Below are 21,358 nucleotides of genomic sequence, written 5' to 3'. Positions count from 1 at the left end.
TCAGCCTACTTTACAATACATTTGCCACTCTGTCACTACTCTCCAACAAGTAATAGGAGAATATTTGAATATAGGGAGTCCCAATACTTGGTAACACTTTCAATAAGTGTCTGTTCACGATTGTTTCACGTGTATTAAGGGAAATGTCATGAACAGTATGTCATGAACTCATGCTTGTGACTTCTGAATTCAATAGGAATTCCATTTGAAATCAGTAGGAAATCATGTGTTAGTTACATTGTGATTACAGACACTTAAAGTGTTACCCAATACTTGTTGGACATTTTTAGAAGCTACTGTACGAACTGGTTTTGTTTTCCTGTAAAGTCCTCCCTGACACACCTTTTCTTTTTCCAGGAAATGTAATTATTTTTTTTCAAAACAACAATTAGATGGGGACAAATAGTTCAAACTTGGAGAATGTGGTGCAACTAGCAGAAAAAAAGCTAAACCTGTAAGTCTGAAAAATGAAGATCCTAGATAAGCACTATACTGAATGTCAGCACTGACGTCAGGTTACAGTGTAACAAACAGCTGCACCCCTAAACCATGCCGCAAATGCAAACTTTAAATGCATTTTTGTATTTATGATAGTCACGCAGCTAGGGGTGGAAGTACAGACTAGATCTAAATTCATCAGACCCTATTTTCCTAAGTCAGACTGTGTTTTATTAGCCTTTAAATGTAGTTTTAAAAAAAGACTTTTAGGCTTGAGTAAAACACATACTTTATGGAAGTAACTCAGCCCTACTATGTGCAGGACTCACACACACACACACACATATATATATATACAGTCACCTCCAAAATTATTGGCACCCTTGATAAAGATGAGCAAAAAAGACTGTATAAAATAAATAATACCAGTACTGAGCTATATTGTAATTTTCCAACATGTGGAATATATTTGACTTTATTAATGATTCAATGGAATCAACCAAATTACACATTTCTCAAATTATAAATTTATTTCCAAAAAATAAGTGTCACAATTATTGGCATCCTTGTTTTCAGTACTTTGTGCACCCTCCCCTTTCTATAATGTTCAATGACATTGGAGAACACATTGGGAGGGATCTTAGACCATTCCTCCATACAGAATCTTTCCAGATCCTTGATATCCTTCCATCTGCGCTTATGGACTGCCCTCTTCAATTGAAACCACAGGTTTTCATTGGGGTTCAAGTCCGGAGACTGAGATGGCCATTGCAAAATGTTGATTTTGTGGTCAATTAACCATTTCTTTGTGGATTTTGATGTGTGTCTTGCTGGAAGATCCACTTGCAGCCAGGTTTCAGCCTCCTGGCAGAGGCAACCAGGTTTTTGGCTAAAATGTCCTGGTACTGGGTAGAGTTCATGATGCCGTTGACCTTAACAAGGGCCCCAGGACCAGTGGAAGCAAAACAGCCCCATAACATCAAAGATCCACCACCATATTTTACAGTAGGCATGAGGTTCTTTTCTGCACACGCATCCTTCTTTCGACGCCAAACCTACTGCTGGTGTGCGTGGCCAGAGCTCTATTTTCATCTCATCTGACTATAGCACCCGGTTCCAATCGAAGTGCCAATGCCGTTTAGCAAACTCCAGGCTCTTACGTTTATTGGTTGCTCTCAATAAAGACTTTTTTCTGGCAAACCTTTCAAATAGCCTATTGGCATGGAAGTGGCGTCTAATTGTAGATTTGGAGACTTGGTGACCCCAAGATGCAACCAAGTTCTGTAATTCTCCAACTGTGGCCCTTGGTTTTCCCTTTGCCTCCTGAACCATCTACCTCACTGTGCGTGGGGACAAGATACACTTGCTCCCTCTACCAGGCAACTTTACCACTGTTCCAGTGGTTTTGAACTTCTTAATTATTGCCCTAATAGTGGTAAGTGGTATATTTTGTTTTTTAGCTATTGTTTTGTAGTCATTACCTGATTTATGAAGGTCAACAACCATTTGTCTCTTTTCATTTATGAGTTCTTTGCCTTTCCCCATGGTGATGAATGACAAATGGATTTCATGTGCGTGTTACCTCATTTTTATACCCCAGTGAAACAGGAAGCCATGGAAGGCCACAATACAGTTCCTTAAGATTGAAATGAACTTAAAGAAGTAGAATGTTAATGCAGATTTAATTTTGTTTCATTTTATTTATAAGAATCTTTAGGGGTGCCAATAATTCTGACACCTACCTTTTTGAGAAAAAATTGTATTCATAAAAAAACTTTTTCTCTGAGCAATTGTATTAGAATAAATGAATATGGTTTTCCTATATATTTGAGCATAAAATATACACTACCGGTCAAAAGTTTTAGAACATCCCCATTTTTCCAGTTTTTATTGAAATTTAAGCAGTTCAAGTCCAGTGAATAACCTGAAATGGTACAAAGGTAAGCGCTAAACTGCCAGAGGTTAAAAAAAAAAGTTTAGGTTACCAAAAACTGAATAATAATGTTAATTTCAGAGTTATACAAAAGGGCCTTTTTCAGGGAACAAGTAATGGGTTAACAACTTACAGCTGTTCTGCAGCAATGGAAGTAAATTAAGCCTTGAAAGTTGATGCTAACAATTCCTACAGGTGTCCCAACTTTTGTTGATTACTTACAAACCCTCTGTCTGTATAAAAGCAGTGTTGGAACAGACTGTGTTACTACACCCTCTTAAGCATTATTTGGACAGTATTGTACTGCAGAAAGTAGTATATTGCTCTTATAATGGCGAGAAAAAGGCAATTAACAAAGGAAGACAGACAGACCATTATAACCCTTAAAAGTGTAGGTCTTTCCTTTAGAGAAATTGCAAAGAAAGCCAAGGTGTCAGTGAGTACAGTTTCCTACACCATCAAAAGGCACTTGGAAACTGGAGGAAACTCTGACAGGAAGAGGTCTGGCAGACCCAAAGCCACAACAGAATCAGAAGACAAGTTTCTGAGAGTCAACAGCTCGCGTGATAGGCGGCTCACAGGACAACAGCTTCAAGCACAGCTTAACACTGGTCGAAGTAAGCAAGTCTCAGTTTCAACTGTGAAGAGAAGATTTCGAGCTGCAGGTTTGACAGGTCGAGTGGCAGTAAGAAAGCCATTGCTAAGATGGCAAAATAAGAAAAGGAGGCTTGCCTGGGCCACGAAGCACCGCCAGTGGACTACTGAAGACTGGAAGAATGTCTTATGGACCGATGAATCAAAATTTGAAATCTTCGGTTCATCACGCAGGATTTTTGTACGCCGTCGAGTAGGCGAAAGGATGGTTCCTCGGTGTGTGACACCAACTGTCAAACATGGAGGAGGAAGCGTGATGGTCTGGGGCTCTTTTGCTGGATCCAGAGTCGGCGACTTGCACAGAGTGAGTGGCACCCTGAACCAAAACTGCTACCACAGCATTTTGCAGCGCCATGCAATACCCTCTGGTATACGCCTAGTTGGTCAGGGGTTCATCCTACAGCAAGATAATGACCCAAAACATACCTCCAGGCTATGTCAGAACTACCTTAGAAGAAAAGAACAAGACGGTAGGCTTCAAATCATGGAATGGCCAGCACAGTCTCCAGACATAAACCCCATCGAGCTGGTTTGGGATGAACTGGACAGAAGGGTGAAAGCAAAGCAACCTACAAGTGCAACACATTTGTGGGAACTTCTGCAATAGTGTTGGGAAGAACTTTCCGAACAATATTTGATTTCCATTGTAGAAAGAATGCCGCGAGTGTGTTCGGCTGTTATATCTGCAAAAGGTGGCTACTTTGATGAGTCAAAAATTTAGATTAAATCTTGTTAAACAAAATGATTCCATGATTTCTTTTTTATCTCCAATTGTTTATTTGTTCTATGCTTTAATTTCAGAGTACACTGAGACATTAAACTGCGTAAATTTCAATAAAAACTGGAAAAATTGAGGTATTCTAAAACTTTTGACCAGTAGTGTAGCTCATTACCTGTGCTGTTTATTTTATACAGACTTTTTTGCTCATCTTTATCAAGGGTGCCAATATTTTTTTATTATTGTATATATATGACTGTATATATACACTGTGAGAGGTAGTCCTTTTTTCCCCCCAGGACTACAATCTCCCAGAAGGTCACCGGCTGAAAAGCCTTTATTTGTTTAATTGATTAATTTCATTTTGTTAATTGTTTTATTAGTAATGATCCCCTGCACCTGGCTATCATTGTAAATTAGAGCCAGGTGCAGGGTATTTAAAGAAAGCAGACAGTCTGTTTGGGGCGGCTGTGTGGAGAGCCTTGACAGTGTGCACAAGCGTATGGAAAGGGGGGGAAGAAAAGGTAGTATTAAACCTGGCGTGATTTATCAGGTAAACGGCTTGGCCGTCCGGCGTATTAGTTTAGGTTCCTGTTCTGTGTTTTAGTTAAGTGCTCAAAAAAAAGAGCTAGGTGTTTGTTTTGTTTATTTAGTTTTGTGTTTATTAAAAATAGCGTGTCTGTGCTTTAAAAAAATCTGTGTCCTAGTTCTGCTTTTAAAGGGGCAACAAACTACAAGTGGTGAAAATTCTGTTACAACACATACACAGTAGAACCTACATAGAGGTTGGAAATGTGTAGGTGGGAAAGAAACACACTATAGTAAACAACCATTCTTTCAGCTCGCGTTGCAATCTTCTTTGTCATGTCAGCTGGAGCGTGACATTGTCCCCACCCCTTCAACGGCTAACTTCTTGTCTGGAAACAAACCAGCTGCTGTCCCTGCTGATTAACCTGCTTTTATCCAAGTGAAATGACCCAGGAAGTACAAACAGATTTCCTGAAAATAAGGGCGAAACCCAAGACCTTTCTTTAACCTAATGTAACACCTGCCCGCCGAGAAAAAGCTGGGCAAGCGCCACGGAATACATAAAGAAATACAGCCGGATTACGCCACCGAGGGAATTTCACCCTCAGAATTAAAACAAACGGTAGTTTAAAACACGTCTCCTAAGTAGGTTATTTTATAGGGCGTGGAACTGGGATAGAAATCAGGAGCACACAAACTACAACGATTAAAAATCATTCCAGGTTTTATTTGGGAGAGGACACAGACGCAGATGATAGATGCACATTAACAAACAATTACTAACATCAACAGTATATAACCGTGCAGAACTGACAGAAGTGTTAAACGCACATATAGCAGCAACAAAATTAACTGTGCGAAAGAACGCTAATAAATACTACTAATAAAATAAACAAATCGAATACACCAAACACATCTTTAAATCACGCATATACAAACGAATAAAAAACAAACGTGCAAAGTGCAACACTTTGCTATTATAATTAACTATTCCATTTGTTTATACACACAAAACAAGTAGGTTATTGTTGACAGTGCAAATAATTCATCAATTAATGACATGGCGAGCTGGAGTCTAACCATTACAGGTAATTCATTAAAACAGTCATAAAACAATAAAAAAAACAAATAAAACAACCAGGGTGATTTCTAAAAGAACATAAGCTTAAAACACAAACTAAATCGGGGGAACGGCAGGCTGTCCGGGCATTATCAAGCTACACTTATGTAGTACCGGATATCTTTTTTTTTTTTTTAATATATCTATAAAGAAAATGTGTGTTTGCTGCCTGTATAACGTGTGTTCTTTCAAACTGCACATGCACATTTACCTATATAGCTAATGGAAATGCAACACAGATACGATTAATGGGATTACTTTATAAACTATACACTCTTTGAGGGTCTGTCCATGTCTGGGTTCTAGTAAAACAATCCTGTTTTTATGATTCAACTTGATTGTGTGGGGCTCTTTAAATGTAGGAATAAAATGAATTGTGATATTAGGAGTGGATACAGATGTAGAAGAAAACAAAAAAGACCAGTTTTCCCTTGTTGCCTGTTTGGCATTATTTCATTTCATGAAAACATTGTATGGAGATGTAGGAAATAGATGTGGTCAGTCTGTGCATTACATCTTCAAATAAAAATGCATGATCTGTTTTTAGCAGATGTTTTGCAGCTGTTAACAAGACTGTCTTTGTTAGTGTGATTGAAACACCAATAGCCTAGTTTAAAAAACAGTGTTACCCTTAATACAGGTCAATTTAAACTGGCATGTTGCCACTAAGCATTTACTGTACTGTACCACAGTGAGGCATGGTAAGCATAGTGGCAACGTTTTACAATGCATATACATACATCTATCATTAACTATGTCTAACTGTGCTTTGTTACCACAATACTTTGCTTTACTGTGCTTGGGTCAATTTTACAGGTTTTGTTTTAAAACAATGGTTTCATGGGCCAGATTTGAAAAGCTTTTCTCCCATGCAAAGATGCCTATGGTTTGTTTTTTTTTTACAAACTGGTCAGACCACACTTAAACCTGAACAGAGAGTGAACAGAGCCAGTGTTGAAGACAGGTTAGTTAATGTACCGTGATAGCCTTAGCTTGGTTGCTGTTTATTTAGTTTAGTTTTGTTGTTAATAAAAGTGCACAAGAAGCACTAAACTGCAGTTTGTGAGTCTGGGTACTATTTCAAGGGCACAGGCCAGCTTTGATTGGGACGCTACACCACACAGGTCTCCAGAATTGGGTCTGTTTTTTTTATTTCTCTAAAGATAATGAACAGACTTGAATCTTCAGGTTACAGGGTAACTTACTGTATTGAAGTATGTTAACACTAAAAGGTGGTATCTGTGTGTTCAGTTGCCTTGGCACTAAAACAGCTCTTACATCGGACCCTGACTTCACAGAGTGCATAAATTAAGAAAATCCATGTTGAATTATTATTTTAACATATAACTGTAAAACTATAAAACATGTAAGGTATAGCAATACTAAAAAGAAACTAAAACGGCTAATCCTCAAAGTTACAAATATAATGGGAATGGATTGTTCATAATACTGAAATGTCTATAACTCTGAAGCTGGTATTATTTTCAGTGATTAAACATTTGTGTGCTGTATTTAAAAATAAATAAATTAAGCCAGGAGAGCTGTGTTTAACTCACCCCACACCCAGACACCTCCAGCAACATGCTATTTGTGACCTAAAAAAGAAACTGAACCAACACCCATAATTAACCCTAATTAACCTGAATTTTCTAATTTTTTTATTTGAGTTCTAATATAGCGTGTGACCATATTGTCATGCTAGGCAAATATGTAATTAAAGATGATAATTTTACATAGATCTTTACTGAGTGTGGAATGAAGGAAATAGGTTTGGACGATCTTCCTGAATTAATGCGGAGGTACGGCTGATCCTGCTGAGCGGGCTAAGAGCCAAACGTCTATCAACCACCACCTTTTCCCTCTGATTCCAATCTTATACTTGACAACGTTCTCTTCCATTCTGTTGATGCTGCCCATGTGCTTGCTGTACTCTCTGCAGAGAAGGAGGCTTGGCACTTTGATATTTTTCTTCGCAGCCTGTGAATACCGCTGCATTGGAAAGACAGGAGACACACCATGATAATGGAGTTAGCAACTCTGCATGAAATAATAATTTTCTTTGCTCTGCATGCTCTTGAAGGTTCCTTACATACTCTTCTTCTCCTTGCTGGAGGGAAGGGGACAGACTTTCTGGACATGATTTTCACAGATTGTTCCTGTTCCAGCATAGCCTGACTCCTTGCAGGTTGAATCCTGTGAACAGGTTGTCAAAATAGAAGTGGAACAGGAGGTGCCTAAATTCTTCTGGCAACTCATCAATCATCACAGCCATTGGTAAGGCAGCTTTCCAGAACAGGTTTGTGTTTAAACACTGAACTTTGTATCCAAACCTGACAGGTTTACTACAAAGAAACTGTTTGCAACCATGACGACAATAGTAGGCCACCATGCATTTGTCAACATCGAGTTGTTGCACAAGCTTGAAGAAAGAAATCTCTTCTTCAACAGTTCCATTAATGGCCTAAACTTCCAAATCTTGTCCTTAGGATCCATCTTGGTGGTGTCTGCACAGTCAATGAATCTCATGGTCTAGACAAAACGCTCCCTCCTCATGGCTGTGCAGACCAGCTCATTCTGCACATCGCCCCCACTCTCTCAGTGCAGGTGCTTGCCAGGAAGCTGGTTATAACCACAAGAATGAGGACTGCGATGAAAACCATCATTTCAGAAATGTTGATTTGTGATATGGACAGTTCAAAAATAGCACGTACTGCGTACATTCCTCCTTCAAAAAGTTAAAAACTTTGATTTGCTGCTGGTGACATTTCACAGAAAGTGGAGTAATCTGCTGCAAAAAAGAATGCATCACTGGTCTTGAGATCGTCTTGTATCCAGGTGTGGCTCAGGAACATCGTCTTGCGTTTCATTGAGGATCTCTTCTCCTAGATGCTCTCCACTGGCAAGAACAACAACTGCTCCGGATCTCAGCTGCCTTCCACTTAGGTTGTCCACCAAACCTCCCTCGTCATCATCAGCAGAGTCCTCGTCCGACTGGACAGCTGGCTCAGGTGGTTCTAGATAGACCTCTTGGGCATCCTCTTCAGACTCAAATATATCAAGGGCCTCCTGCACTGTCAATTTCCAAGAGAGAACCATAATTGAGGTGATTTATACTGTTCTGATCCCTCCTAGTGTGACCAAATGGTAATTATGCAATCAGGAAAAAAACAACTGTAAATTTGGAAAAAAGATTGTTTCAAGTTATATTTCTAAACAAGTTATAAAAACAAATAAAAACGTTATACGAAGACTTACCAAAGAAATCCTTCTTGTTACAAGTCTTTGATCTATTGATGTTGAGGTTTAAAAGTTTTAAATTGAGATGAGGCAAAACATATATGATGATAATTGGCCAGATAAAAGCCGACAATTACCCTTGAATCGAAAGCACTCTGCAGAACCTAAAGACATCATTTAAGAGCGTCACCATGTTCAAATTAAATGCTGGTTCTGTTTTGTTTTTTTTGTTTTTTTTTAAACCCTACCTGAAGACATTACACACCATTGTTATGCTTATGTGTTTATAATGTGGATCTGCATCGGCCACACGAAACTCGCCTGTCTACAGATTAAAAGGCAACAGTTTGTCTGTAATTGAAAGCATATATATAATTAGGGATAGTAGCTATATTTTGTCGTAATGCACTGCATAAGGTATAAACCACGAGGGGCTGTGCGGAGAATCATGGGAATCACACACCCCGAAGTGGTTTATACCACTTAAGTTAATTGTCATTTGGGGGAAGAAAATATATTAAAGCCCTTTTAAAATTAAAAAAAAAATGACATAACCTTTAATTTGCATTTAAGAATTAATTTTAAGGTTCACCTTTTTAAAAATAAATGTCACATTTCCATTTTCTGTGAAGTTTTGCATTGAAAGTAAAGGGCGGAGCACAAGTTGATAATGTGGATGGTCTGGATAGAGTTTCAATGAAACTGAGGAAGGAAGCAGAGCAGCTGTGATGGAGGCTGAAGCTGGATTTCAAGGTGAGTTTGAGGATATATTATATATATATATATATATATATATATATATATATATATATATACTGTATACTGTATATATATATATATATATATATATGTATTGCACCGCTGGAGTACAGTATCTTATCAAATGCTTTTAGATCGATGTTCGGCTGCAGACATTAATTCCCACGTGCCAGGTTAAGATGAAGATCAAACAAACCCTGTGTACCAATCCAACCGTTGTTTCTGGTGAAAGTGCTTCAGATTCCTGCAGGTGCTTCAAATCCAGGTCGGTAATGCAGGGGTGGTGTTTGGCCTTGTCTTTACCAGCATTTTTGAAAGTTTTCATGACAGGAAGTCATTACTGCTGGTATTAAACTCGCTGTCAGCAGAGATGTTAAAACTTCTACTCTTAAAAAATGTATTCCAGCTATCTGCATTAAAAAACTGGAGACTCATTACTGGTCACCAGTTGAATTTCTTTCACTGGCATAAAATTTCCTCAGAATGCTTGCGAACGGGAGAGAATTAATTTAACCTAAGGTCAGTGGTACGTCAGCTGCGTTGCTTGGGGCAATTGGATAGAGCGTGGCGCCGCACTGATCACAGGGAGGAGTTTAGCAGTACAAAGGGGACGCAGCTACATGAGTACAGCCCCTTACACTGATACAGTAAGACGTTGGACCGTTGTTGTTTTTGTTGGTGTATTTTGTCAGATGGCTACCTCGGGAGCTGAAGCTACGGAGCCAGCACTACCACCCAGAGCACCTGCACTACCACACCACCTCAACCTGTTCCAGCACTCTGAGCACCTGCACTTGCACACCCCCTCACCCCGTGCGTGCACCTTGTGATTATTCTTTTTTTGTTTAGGACTGCAAGTCCACCGTTTGATCTCGGATACCATTGCTGGTAGAGGGGATAGTTTTTAAAATAAAACGGACTCATTGTAAATACCCCCCGCTATTGTGGATATTGTATCTTTACCCCCACCACTCACATCCTGACAATGCTGTTGAGTTTATTTGGACTTGTTTAATGTCCATATTTTTTCTTTAAGCCAGTCTTTAAATCAATTAACAGCCCATGTTGTAGATTTATTAGTATTTTTTCTACTTCATTTAGCTGTGCCTAATTTAATCTGATGTGTCTACTGTTGTACCACTTTATTTTATTTTTCAGATGGATTACTGTCGTCACTGGGAAAGTTGGTGGTGTACCAGTTCTCTGGAGTTTCACCTCCAAATATGTTAGTGGGTGGACTGTCACTCATTTTGTGGCACTGGTTTTATAATTAATAAATAAAATGGCAGTTTGTCATGGAATTTTGTGATAGAATTTGTATATATAATGTGTGTGTTATGGACCGGTGCCGAAATCGGGGCAGTTGCCGAAATGCCCGTGCAGTGCGCGAAGTGCCCAACTGCGGTTGACAGATGCAGAATTAGCATTGAATTTTAAGTCATTTCGGCAACTGCCCACAGCAACCCGGGCTGGTGGCAAAGAAAGATTTATAACAGATACAGTATAAAGTTGCGTGCCTTTACGTCTCCCGACTTTTGAACTGCATCCTTAATGTTATTTTAACAAAGTTTTTGTTATTGAATTTCCATACTATCAGTTAAATAAAAAATATAGTTTTTATCCTGATTTTATTTAGAATTAGTTTGTGTTGCTAAGCGTTTGCCTGTATTCCATGAGTAATGTATTTTTCTCAGTAAACATCAGTGATCTGGTCAGGTTCTTTCGGTTTAATTCAAGTGAACCGTGTAGTCTACTTCCAGTTGCGGCGTAAATAGCAACTTCATACGTTACCGTATTTAATTTAAATATTCTATTGACATGCAGCTGTTCGTACCCTGTTTTGTGAAGGGTTTGTTATCAGTAAAACCGCTGTTATTTTCAGCACGTGTAACTGGTTATTGATGAAAGGCTATCAGGGACAGGGAATAACCTACTTTGAATTAAGGAGAATAAATCAGCTTTAATAACAGGTGAGATATGTGCAAGTATATGAACTATTTTTGTCCCAGATGAAAATACAGTACTGTCTAACAACCCCTTTGTGAGGGGGGGATCCTGCACGTTATAATACTCATTAATTTGTCTCGCATCACAAAACATACGTTTATATTATTATCTCTTTATAGCAGGGACTGTTTCTTCTATACCTTTTCTGATCATGCTGTAAATTATGAAACTGGTGGAGCACAAAGTGAACTTCGATTGCATCCACTTCTGCGATTAGAATTTCTCTCAACACCACTTCCATTTCGATTTTGCTCAGAACTGTTCATCTACCAAAGCGGTCCACGCTCCGTCTGCACAGACCGTGACGTTACGCGCATGAAAGCGCCATGCTGTTTGGAGCCAGGTAGCAACCACCTGTAAGGAAGTGGTGTCAGTGACGAAAGCACAAAGGAGCCGTGTTGTTGCTTGGTGTTCATTTGCTAGATTCACACTGCTGAGAAATAATTTAATAAGTCATGATGCAAGCCAAATCAAAGTTGCAGTTCTTCTTGGGGCTAATTGATTTGGAAGACTTCTTGAAAGAGCCTCCTTTTTGCTTTACAGTGGAAAAACGAGCGTCGGGATGCAGATTTGTAAAATATGACCCAGAGACCTGCTGTGTGTTTATTGAAGACGTACAAACTGCGACGGGGAAAGTTGTTTTTCAGCATTCAGCCGGAAGGTAGAGAGATAGCCATTGATGTTATTACAATATTACATGTTTCACTTGTCTGTTTTTATGCAAATACTTGTTGTTTTCACATTGCTTAAGGTCAGTCAAGGTACGAACGTTGAGAGATTACACGCATCTGAGAAAAAGACTGACATCGAAACTTATTTTCCTGCTGGTTTCGGCATGCGAGAACAATGCAGCATTGTCTGGGAAGAAGGCAGAAAAGAAGTCAAAAGGTACAGTAGTAAGTTTCAATAGCTGATTAATGCCTATATTTATTTATGTTGTCCTGACTTCCAAAAGTTGCACCATCATAAGAAACCATGAGTTAGTTCACAGTGCACAGTGACAACAGTGGCACAGTGCACGAGCGTCATTAGCGAATCTGTCTCGACTAATCAGGGTGATGTTACGTTTATAAATATATACAAATTACATTGTTGCGAGTAATGTCTGTGTTGTACAGACATGCATATTTGAAATCCCCCAGGTAAGGGCAGAGGTGAAAGTAACTAATTTCTTACTATACTATTATTGTTCAGTACCGTCCTCTGCCCCCGTGCACTAGTGCAGAGTCCACACCGCACTGCCTAGGCAATTTGAGAAAATAGTGAATATATTTTACTATTTGTTTGTTTTGTCCACTTGTTCGGCTTGGATTTTGGTGTCTGACGAAATTTATATCAGAGCTTTAGTTTCTCACACTCGCCATGTAATTAGATTTAACAGATTCGAGAGTGAATAACTAGAACCTTTTGTTTTTCAATTCACTGACGCTGTACCAGCTCCGAAGCCGTTAAAATAAGTGTAATACTAGTTTAAAAGTTAAACATCGGGTGTATTTATTTTCTTTATGTTGCCATCTCAAAACATGTTCAATGTAGAAAAATAAAATCCTGATTTAAATGTAGATCAGCTGTTAGTATTACAATCCCTTATGGAAAAAACACATGTGATTCACATGTGAAAACTCACATGTGTTCACATGTGAGTTTTCACACAAGGTTTTCGGACTTTCTTGTGTGACTTTTCACATGTGGTAATTCATATGTTTATTTTCACATGTGGTCATTCACATGTTTATTTTCACGTGTTCCACCTGAATTTTCACATGCATATGTGAAATGTTTTGTAAGATTATTTAATATTTGTATACAATTATTCTCCACAAATCAAGGTGAATATTTTTTCCTCCTATTGTACCAGATATACATGCACACAAATTGACATTACACAGATGCACATTGTCACCAGATAAAGTCCTTTTTGTAAAGTTAAATTAAATGTATTCCCATATATGAGTAACATAGACCAGACAATGTGAAATTAATAATTTTTAATACTGTTGCAGAATTACAGGAACACATACATCAACACATTTTAAATATAAACAAAAATACGTAATTAGGAAAAAAGTCATTTTGATGTCCATTCTTACAAGATTCCATTTTATCTTGCAGCTTTTTTTTAATGTCCTTTCATCCCTCAACTTTTGAGCCATGCAGGCTTTGATGGTTGTATCATCAGTATGAGGGAACCTGGTTTTCACATGATCTGCAAAACAACAATAGATTTAATAGTACTATATGTCAACAGGGGGTTTCCATCCAACGACATGCTGGTTGGGTTGATTGGTCTCTCTAAATTGTCCTCTGAGTCTGAACCACCCTGTGTGTTTGGAGTGTACGGTGTGTGTGTGTGTGTTGCCCTCCATGGAGTCCTGTGTAGGGTGTAATCCCAAGCTCAATACAATAGTTGTATGTCAACATCACAGGGTCATATAAATAATAATAATTTTAAAAAACCCATAATAAATCAAATAACAAAAGTAATAAATAACATTAAATACTTTTACTTTTTCTTACATAATAAATAATATTACTATAGCACAAAGGTAATATGTAAGTTGCATTGTATAGTTTATTTTATCCATTTAATTTTTAAATAAAAGTAGAGTATAAAATTATAGTACAGAATTATATTTTATATTTGAAAGTATAGAAATTTTTTTTTTGTGAAAACACAATATACCTATGTGGTGGATGGCACAATGTAAACTAATCAAGTGTGGTAGATAAAATGTTTCATGGACAAATTGTGCCTGAAATATACATTACCTATTATCAGCCTAACTTTCGAAGAATCCAGTGCCTGCCTGACGTCATTGCATTGGATGCCTTTTTTGCCAGTGACTGAGGACTCTGTTAATTGTTCTTTTGAGAACATTGCCCCCATCAGATTTCTTGTCATTTTATTTATAGTCACTGGCCTGTCTTGCCTCTTGCTGGGCTATTGGATTCAATAAGCCATCTATCTTCTGAAAAGCAGCCATAAATAATAAAAACAGAACAATAAGAAACTAGAGATACAACATGCAAAACAAAAACCTGACCATGCAATACAAAATATTAACAAACACTCATCTAATAATAGTATATAGTAGTGAAACTGAAATTATCTTTGTAACAACAAAAAAAATAATTTGAAACTATGCATGATATTTCCTACCATACTGTGTGACATATTTGAAGTTATATCATGTGTAGTCTTCTATATAGTGGTTAAATAGTTTTTGTATTGTATTCATTAGAATTACACAAAGCTATTTAATAATATGCAAAATTAAAACCAGGTGGTGGTGTGCTAAACTTATGAGTAGCATCACTCGTCTCAAACATTTATTGTAGGATGTCTTAGATTACTTACACTATCCCTGTTGCATGAAATCTCTGCATGTGTTGCAGACTTGGCAACTGGATGCAACTGATTTGCTGCTTGTTCTGGTGAAGTTTCTGTAGGCCTGACTTTACTTGGTAGATGTTTTTGAACATACTTCTTTACTGAAGCATCTATCAGTACAGGTATGCCTACAAATACAAGAGCATTAACCTTGCTGTTTATTATATAATTTTATTATTGTTTATTTAGCAGATGCCCTTACCCAGGGCGACTTACAACTTTCACAAAATATACATATTACAGGAGTCATAATGCTTCACAATAACTACAGTCCAATATACATTAGCTTCAGTCCTAAAAGGATCAAGTTTAACTAAGAACAATATACAATAATTCAAGTCCTAATAAGAGAAAATACAATATATAGTAACATCAGTCCTAATAAGAGTAAGCTTCACTAAAATAATTACATAATGTAGTACATGGTGCAATCAAGGGACAGTGCAAGTAGTAGATATGGTGATAGTTACATTGGGGTTACATATCAATTCCAAGTGCAGTGGAGTCAATATATAGGCAGTAAGGTAACAAAAAAAGTTACTGATTTATTTTAGTTGCATACCTTCTTGGAGTTGCATGTTCAGTTTAGTGAGTTGTTTTATTTTAATACTTTTTCTTTGCAGCTCATCCTCCAGAGTTTCAATTTTTTTAAGGAGTCTATCTCTGCTAATCTGACCAGGATATCCATCATTAGTATTGCTAGCTGTTTTGTATTTCTCAAGCAATTCAGAATTAGCTTTTTGTACAGCAGCAACTTTGTTCTGAAAAATAAAATAACAAACAACGTATATATTATTAATCACAAGTGGGGGAAAAAGCAATAATTAATTGTTTTTATAAAGTTCTACAGATTAATTTAATCAGCTTTATTATTTAGGACAGAAAAGTTATATTAACATAGCAAAAAAAAAAAATGTTTACACTTAACCTTTCATGTAATAGATGTCAGCCTATATGCAATAGTCAGGTGTTCCTTAAATCCAGTCCTTGAGGACTACAATCGAGTAGGTTTTCCATACTTCTTTAACACAGTGTCTGTTTAAAACCTAAGGGCAGTATGACCAGTTATAATCCAATAATTTATTATTAATGGTTGAGGCGGAATGACAGCCAGAACACTACCTTATTAGGTTTAGGAACACTGCAGATCCTGGATCTTTTTTGTGCCACTATCTCCTCATCAGAGCAAGATTCTTCAGAAGTCTGCTCAGGTGAATACCTTACTGGCTGCTTTAGGGCTCTCTGCCCCTTGCCACTCAGACTGTCATCTTCGATGTCATCTATTTGTGCATCTAACCACTCCTTTTCTTTTTTTTAATGCATCTTAGGTTATCTGTAGGGATGAAAATGACAAATTAATAAGAAGGGTCTTATTGATTATCTTAGAAATAATTTTGTAACATTTTTTTATGGAATTCACGTTGTTAAGTAGGTAATAAGAAAAAGTAGTTGTGAGCAGGTAATAAGAAAAAATAAATTAAACATTAAACAATTTTATTGAAGACATCTGAACACGTTAACACTGGACCTATATAGAAGCAATAGGAAGAAAATAATATATAGTAAACGTGTATACATTATATTATACATACAACCACTAATATGTAAACGATTGTAGCACTTTAAGTGTATGTGCTTTTTTATAAAAAAAAATAATTTAAAAACAAAGTTTTTAAAAATACATAATATGGGGGGAGAAATAGATAAATACGAAAGCACTGTATGTGTTTGTAGCTGTGAAGTTGCTTCAGAACAGTTCACAAGATAGCGTCTCAATTTACACATCAAACAGACGTAATTTCCTATCTAGTGTTTATATATCTATGGCTACTTGTACTGCCGGCAAGTGGGTTGGTCGAGGGGTGGAGCTAGGAGGCGTAATTGTCCAGAAAATGGGGTTGGTTAATCCTGGTGTTGGGCGGAGTAATATAAAGTCAAGGAAGAGAGGGAGTCAGTGCGAGTTTGTTGTCACAAATTGTTATTCATAATACTTGTTTATAAAAACCCTGTATTCACAAACTTAATGCGTCTGTCTAATTTATTAATCTATACAATTTATAGTTAAAACGTACTTACCACTGACGGCTAAGACTCGGGCCGGGTATGATTTCCATTCATCTTTTGGTTCCTTTTTTTTTTTTTTTTTCCATGAATCAAGTCCAGTTCTCTCAGGATCAGAGAGGAGATTTTTGTCCTGTACAAATCTCTCTTCAAATTTCCTTTGATTTGACCCAGAATATGAGAACATACCGGTGGTGTTTATTTTCTATTGCAGACATTTTAACTATTTTAACCGTTAGAACTACAAAGAACATATCCTATTCAAATTGGGTCTCGAGGTCTGATCAGGCTAGAGCGAAAATACGTGGTGTTCTGTAAACTCATTGTAATAATACTAGGCTTATTTTAATTTATATTTGTATTTTTAGTTTTATTCTTTATTGTATCCAATATTATATTTTTTTTAACTTAACATGTTTTTATTTGATCAAACAAGTTTAATTTGCTGTAAGAGCTTATCACATATCAGATGTAAAATGGTATAATCACATGTGATCAGGAAATATTCACGTGTTTAAATGTGAATTTCATATTCACATGTGTTTCAGATGAGAATTTTATAATCACATGTGATCATCAATGATATTTTAATGTGGTCACATATGAACACATGTGAATAATTATTTTCACATGTGATAACATGTGTTTCCCATGTGAATCACATGTGTTTTTTCCGTAAGTGATGTTAACGTGATAAACACATAAATTATCAAACAAATTATAAGATTGCTTTTATTTTTGAATGGCGCTAACACAACCTAAATAATTGCTGTGCTATCTTGCTGAGCACACCCAATGTAGTTTTGTACTTTAAAAAAAGGTGATCCAATCGCAAAACAGGGACGATTTAACAATTTTACTGTTTTTGAACGACAAAAATGAAGGTTGTTTTTGCTCTAGCCTACTTGTTTCCTCAGAATATGCATTAAACTACGGGAGAAATGTTTACTTCCGAGTGGTGTTACCTTGTATAGTTCGTTTTAATTTCGAAGCATTTTATGGTTATTTTTCTGTTATCTTTCCTTTTTAAAAGCAATTGGAAGGATAAGTCTATCATTCTATCAAGTGATAAAGTGGAATGGTATGCTTTGTCTCAGGCCACTAAGATTTCAGTTTACAAAAGCTGCAAGAGTTTCCACTGCGATGAATAGCTTTTTTTTTTTAGTTTTACTAGTTTTTCAGGAATGCTTCTTCATGTTCAATATCACCGATCTACCCTGTGACGGTTACCATGGCGATCACACGCTCTGTCATCCTGTCACTTGAACGGGAGCTGAGGTACTGCATTGTTTTGCTTAAATACAAAGAAATAATGATGTAGCCTAAACGATCGTTTGATAAGTCTAATTATAAAATGACCATGACAATGTTTTGCCGGTACTCTGTACTGGGCCGTACCGGCCTACTTTCACCTCTGGGTAAGGGTCACTGACCATAACTAGGCATTAGCGTCCGGGGCAGGCAATCATATTTGCGACCCCACCCTCTCCAGTTTTTTTTCTTTTTGGGTGTAGGAGTTAGGATGGTTTATTTGCTCACGTTTCATAGTTTTGATTAACTTATTGTTGTTTCCAAATCTCTCCTTTAACATGTTGGAAGGGATTGCGTGTGACGTCAGACAAACAGAAGCCGCGTGCAGCCGGCGCAACAAGCCCCGGGATACGAGAATAGAAACTATGCTAGGAGATCGCTGACAGCTGACATGTGAAAACATTGAGAACCGCAAAACAGAGTGATTACTCGAGCGGCAATGCATTTCAGTCATTTTGCCGCCCCTCACAGCTTTGCGCGGGGAGCCGCTGCCCCGCTCGCCCGGCACTAGTTACAGCTCTGGTCATTAATATTGTTATTAAGTGTGCTGACTGCACACATTGCACAAAAGAAAATGATGATATAGTAGTGATATGATTGTTCTAGTAGACTCCAGGTAAAATGGAATGTGACTTGGACAAGAGACTACTGTAGGTCATTCACTGAAAGCTAAGCTTCCCTTTTTTATTGTATAGGAAACCTGTGTTATCTGCTTTGTTCATTTCGACTGAGGCTTCTTTTTTAAAGTTGTATTAATCAGAACCTATACACTGTATATGTAGGTGGCCAGACAAAATAAATGTTGTGTTTTTAAGCAGCTGTTCTGTTGTTCTAGCAGTACTCAAACAGTTCATTGTGGTCATTAATGGCAGCAACTCAATCATCAAGTGGGAGATGGAAAGAGGGCTTGACCAGACTATTTCATCTGTGGCTGGGGAAAGCTACACGGTCAAAGTAAGAATTTTATGGCATTTCAATTTAAGTAGTACATCATGTTTCCTTTAAAAAAAAAAAAAAAAAAGTAGGGCACTGCATACAGTAAGACATCTGTTAACCAGTCCACTCTTAAAGCTGCAGTGTCCCATGCAAACACATTTTAATTTTACTGTAAAATACAATTACTTTACATCCATTTACCAAAGTTTTGGCTCATGTGAGCTCTACTTTATCAGAAAACTGACCTTTTTTTCGGCAGTCGAGGTTGTTTACAGGTAGCTGGTCGTGTTAGTTATATTTCTATATATAATATTTCATTTGTTTGTCTGTCCTTTTAGATTGACGTGAAAGATGCTTTGCAGAGATGGATGGACCAGGAGAAGTTTGCCATCACGCTTGGGCACCAACGTTTTAAACCTGTTTGGAGGGATACATGGTTTGTTCTCAAATACCACTCCGATGCCCTGTTTGATTTCCCATTCTGGTTTGGGTTCAGCAAACGAAAATTCACGATCGATGGAAAGGTATTATTTTTAGTTTGATTATTTTTTGATTTTACATAGTCGCTTAACATTGTAAAAGGGGTCTAGTTTATTGGCAGACTATTTTGGGGAATTTCTAGGTATTTGTTCCAACCAGGGCCTTAATTATTTAATTGAATTATACCTATTTAGCCTACAATATAAATGTAAATCAGGACTGTAGTTGAACACCCCGTGTCTAGTTCACAGGGGTCTGACAACATATTTTAAACTTAACCTGGGTTTTCACTGCCAAGAAATCCGTTCAGAACACCATTTGCGGTGAGCACGCTATTTCTTAGGGCACATTTATGCCTGTTTCTCGAATGTTTGTGATACATCAAACCCTTCTTTCCTTTTTCTGACTGCAGTATCAAATCTTTTAAAAAGAATTGCAGGATGTTTTCAAAACTCAGTGGAAATGCTGAGTGTTCTTTTTTTATTTTACACATCATTACCTCTGCCAATTAGTAGTTCAAAGTGATTCCTCACTGTTTTTAGTAAGGTTTAACAGAACTTTTCTATGTTTTGATCTAACCCACCCCACTACCTCCCGCAGTGTTTACTTATTCTATTTATTTTTTCTTAACAGATTTCTCACCTCACAATCAAAGACAAACAGGAAAGATTTGCTGTAGAAGAACTCTTTGATGCTTGTTTTTGCCCTGCTAGATAAACAGCTACAGCAATAGTGATGTATGGTTAAGTCTACGATTTTGGCACTGCCATTTTTGTACATTTCATTGGCGTGATGCAGCAAAAAAACAAGAATTCACAGAAAGGTAATGTAGTTTTAGCTACATCAACATACACGAGAGCTTTTAAATAGTACACCAAAACCAATAATATATAAAGACTTGCTTTTTATTACTGACAAGTTTAAACGTAACTTTAGAGTACTAAACTTAAAGTACATACTTCAGACTCCCCCCCCATAATTTGTGGTCGGAGTCGAGGGTCTCTGACTCGGAAGTCGGAATTGCATCATCAACAGTCTTGTGACGTGCGTCTTTTTTGGAAAGGCGTACAGCGTCAACCTTTTCACCTGTCATTCTAAAATATATCTTACTGTCACAAACACACGCACCTCTCTAATTAATATATGAAATTCTCCCTTTCGGGTTCTCTGTTGGTTGAGAGGATGGATGTAACAACAAAGTCGCTTCTGATTTTTCTTTTTAAACCTCTTGTATAAGAAGTACAAACTTGGCACATCTACTTAAGTCAATTTATCCAATTCCGCAAATGCAGTCTGTATTTAAAGTATGAACAACAGCTGCGACCGCTTCTGTGAAGTCAAAAGGGCTGCGACACATGATGCATCCTTCGTACAGCAAATAGCGAAGCTACACAGCTACGGATACTCGCAGATTTGTATTTTCAGTGCAAACTATTCAAATTCATGATTCTCGATTTCCACGACCTCCGTGAGATTATTTATAGTTGATGAAGATGGTGTTTTGGCATTGTGATGGTGAACCATCACTGTACATTGTAAGTCTGTCTATAGAGACCTGTAAATGCTGCAAATGAAAACTTACCTATGTGCTTTGGGTTTCACATACAATTCAAGAATTTACATGAGAAAATATGAAAAAATGACACATGTTTGATTTAATTGTAATAATGAATAAACTATATTCAATGAATTCTAAAGAGTGCAAGCTTGCTGTTAAAATAAGATGAACCTAAATCAACAACATAAACAAACTAGAGTGTCAAGAGTACTGCACGGTAATTGGTA

At 37.3% G+C, this 21,358-nt stretch overlaps 1 protein-coding gene and 1 long non-coding RNA gene across 4 annotated transcripts; one reads left to right on the top strand and one right to left on the bottom strand.

Moving 5' to 3' along the window:
* The first annotated feature begins 11,746 nt into the window (after positions 1–11,746).
* LOC117406715 (mesenteric estrogen-dependent adipogenesis protein-like) lies at positions 11,747–21,263 on the top strand. Of its 3 annotated transcripts, none has more exons than XM_059029575.1 (5): positions 11,749–12,055; positions 12,146–12,282; positions 18,996–19,111; positions 19,432–19,617; positions 20,207–21,263. In XM_059029575.1, exons 1-5 carry the CDS (start codon positions 11,850–11,852, stop codon positions 20,288–20,290), a joined length of 729 nt encoding a protein of 242 aa, XP_058885558.1. In that variant the 5' UTR covers positions 11,749–11,849; the 3' UTR covers positions 20,291–21,263. The 3 variants fall into 3 exon arrangements, with proteins under 3 accessions (XP_058885559.1, XP_058885558.1, XP_058885557.1); XM_059029574.1 differs by having other exon boundaries at positions 18,993–19,111; XM_059029576.1 differs by lacking the exon at positions 18,996–19,111 and having other exon boundaries at positions 11,747–12,055; positions 12,146–12,290.
* Positions 13,479–15,542, bottom strand: LOC131737830 (uncharacterized). Its single transcript, XR_009329434.1, has 4 exons — positions 15,348–15,542; positions 14,753–14,913; positions 14,164–14,363; positions 13,479–13,600 (listed from the first exon to the last, which is right to left on the bottom strand). It is a non-coding gene; the product is annotated as an uncharacterized LOC131737830 (long non-coding RNA).
* Positions 21,264–21,358: the final 95 nt, after the last annotated feature.

Source organism: Acipenser ruthenus, chromosome 8 (genome assembly GCF_902713425.1).
Source record: "Acipenser ruthenus chromosome 8, fAciRut3.2 maternal haplotype, whole genome shotgun sequence".
In the NCBI taxonomy this organism is placed as follows: domain Eukaryota; kingdom Metazoa; phylum Chordata; class Actinopteri; order Acipenseriformes; family Acipenseridae; genus Acipenser; species Acipenser ruthenus.
This window is presented reverse-complemented; position numbering and strand designations above follow the sequence as displayed.

Coding starts and splice junctions, on each gene's coding strand:
- LOC117406715 (XM_059029574.1), top strand. CDS start 11,850: ATGATGCAAGCCAAATCAAAGTTGCAGTTCTTCTTGGGGCTAATTGAT. Junction 12,056..12,145: donor TTTCAGCATTCAGCCGGAAG/GTAGAGAGATAG, acceptor ACATTGCTTAAG/GTCAGTCAAGGTACGAACGT. Junction 19,112..19,431: donor GGGAAAGCTACACGGTCAAA/GTAAGAATTTTA, acceptor CTGTCCTTTTAG/ATTGACGTGAAAGATGCTTT.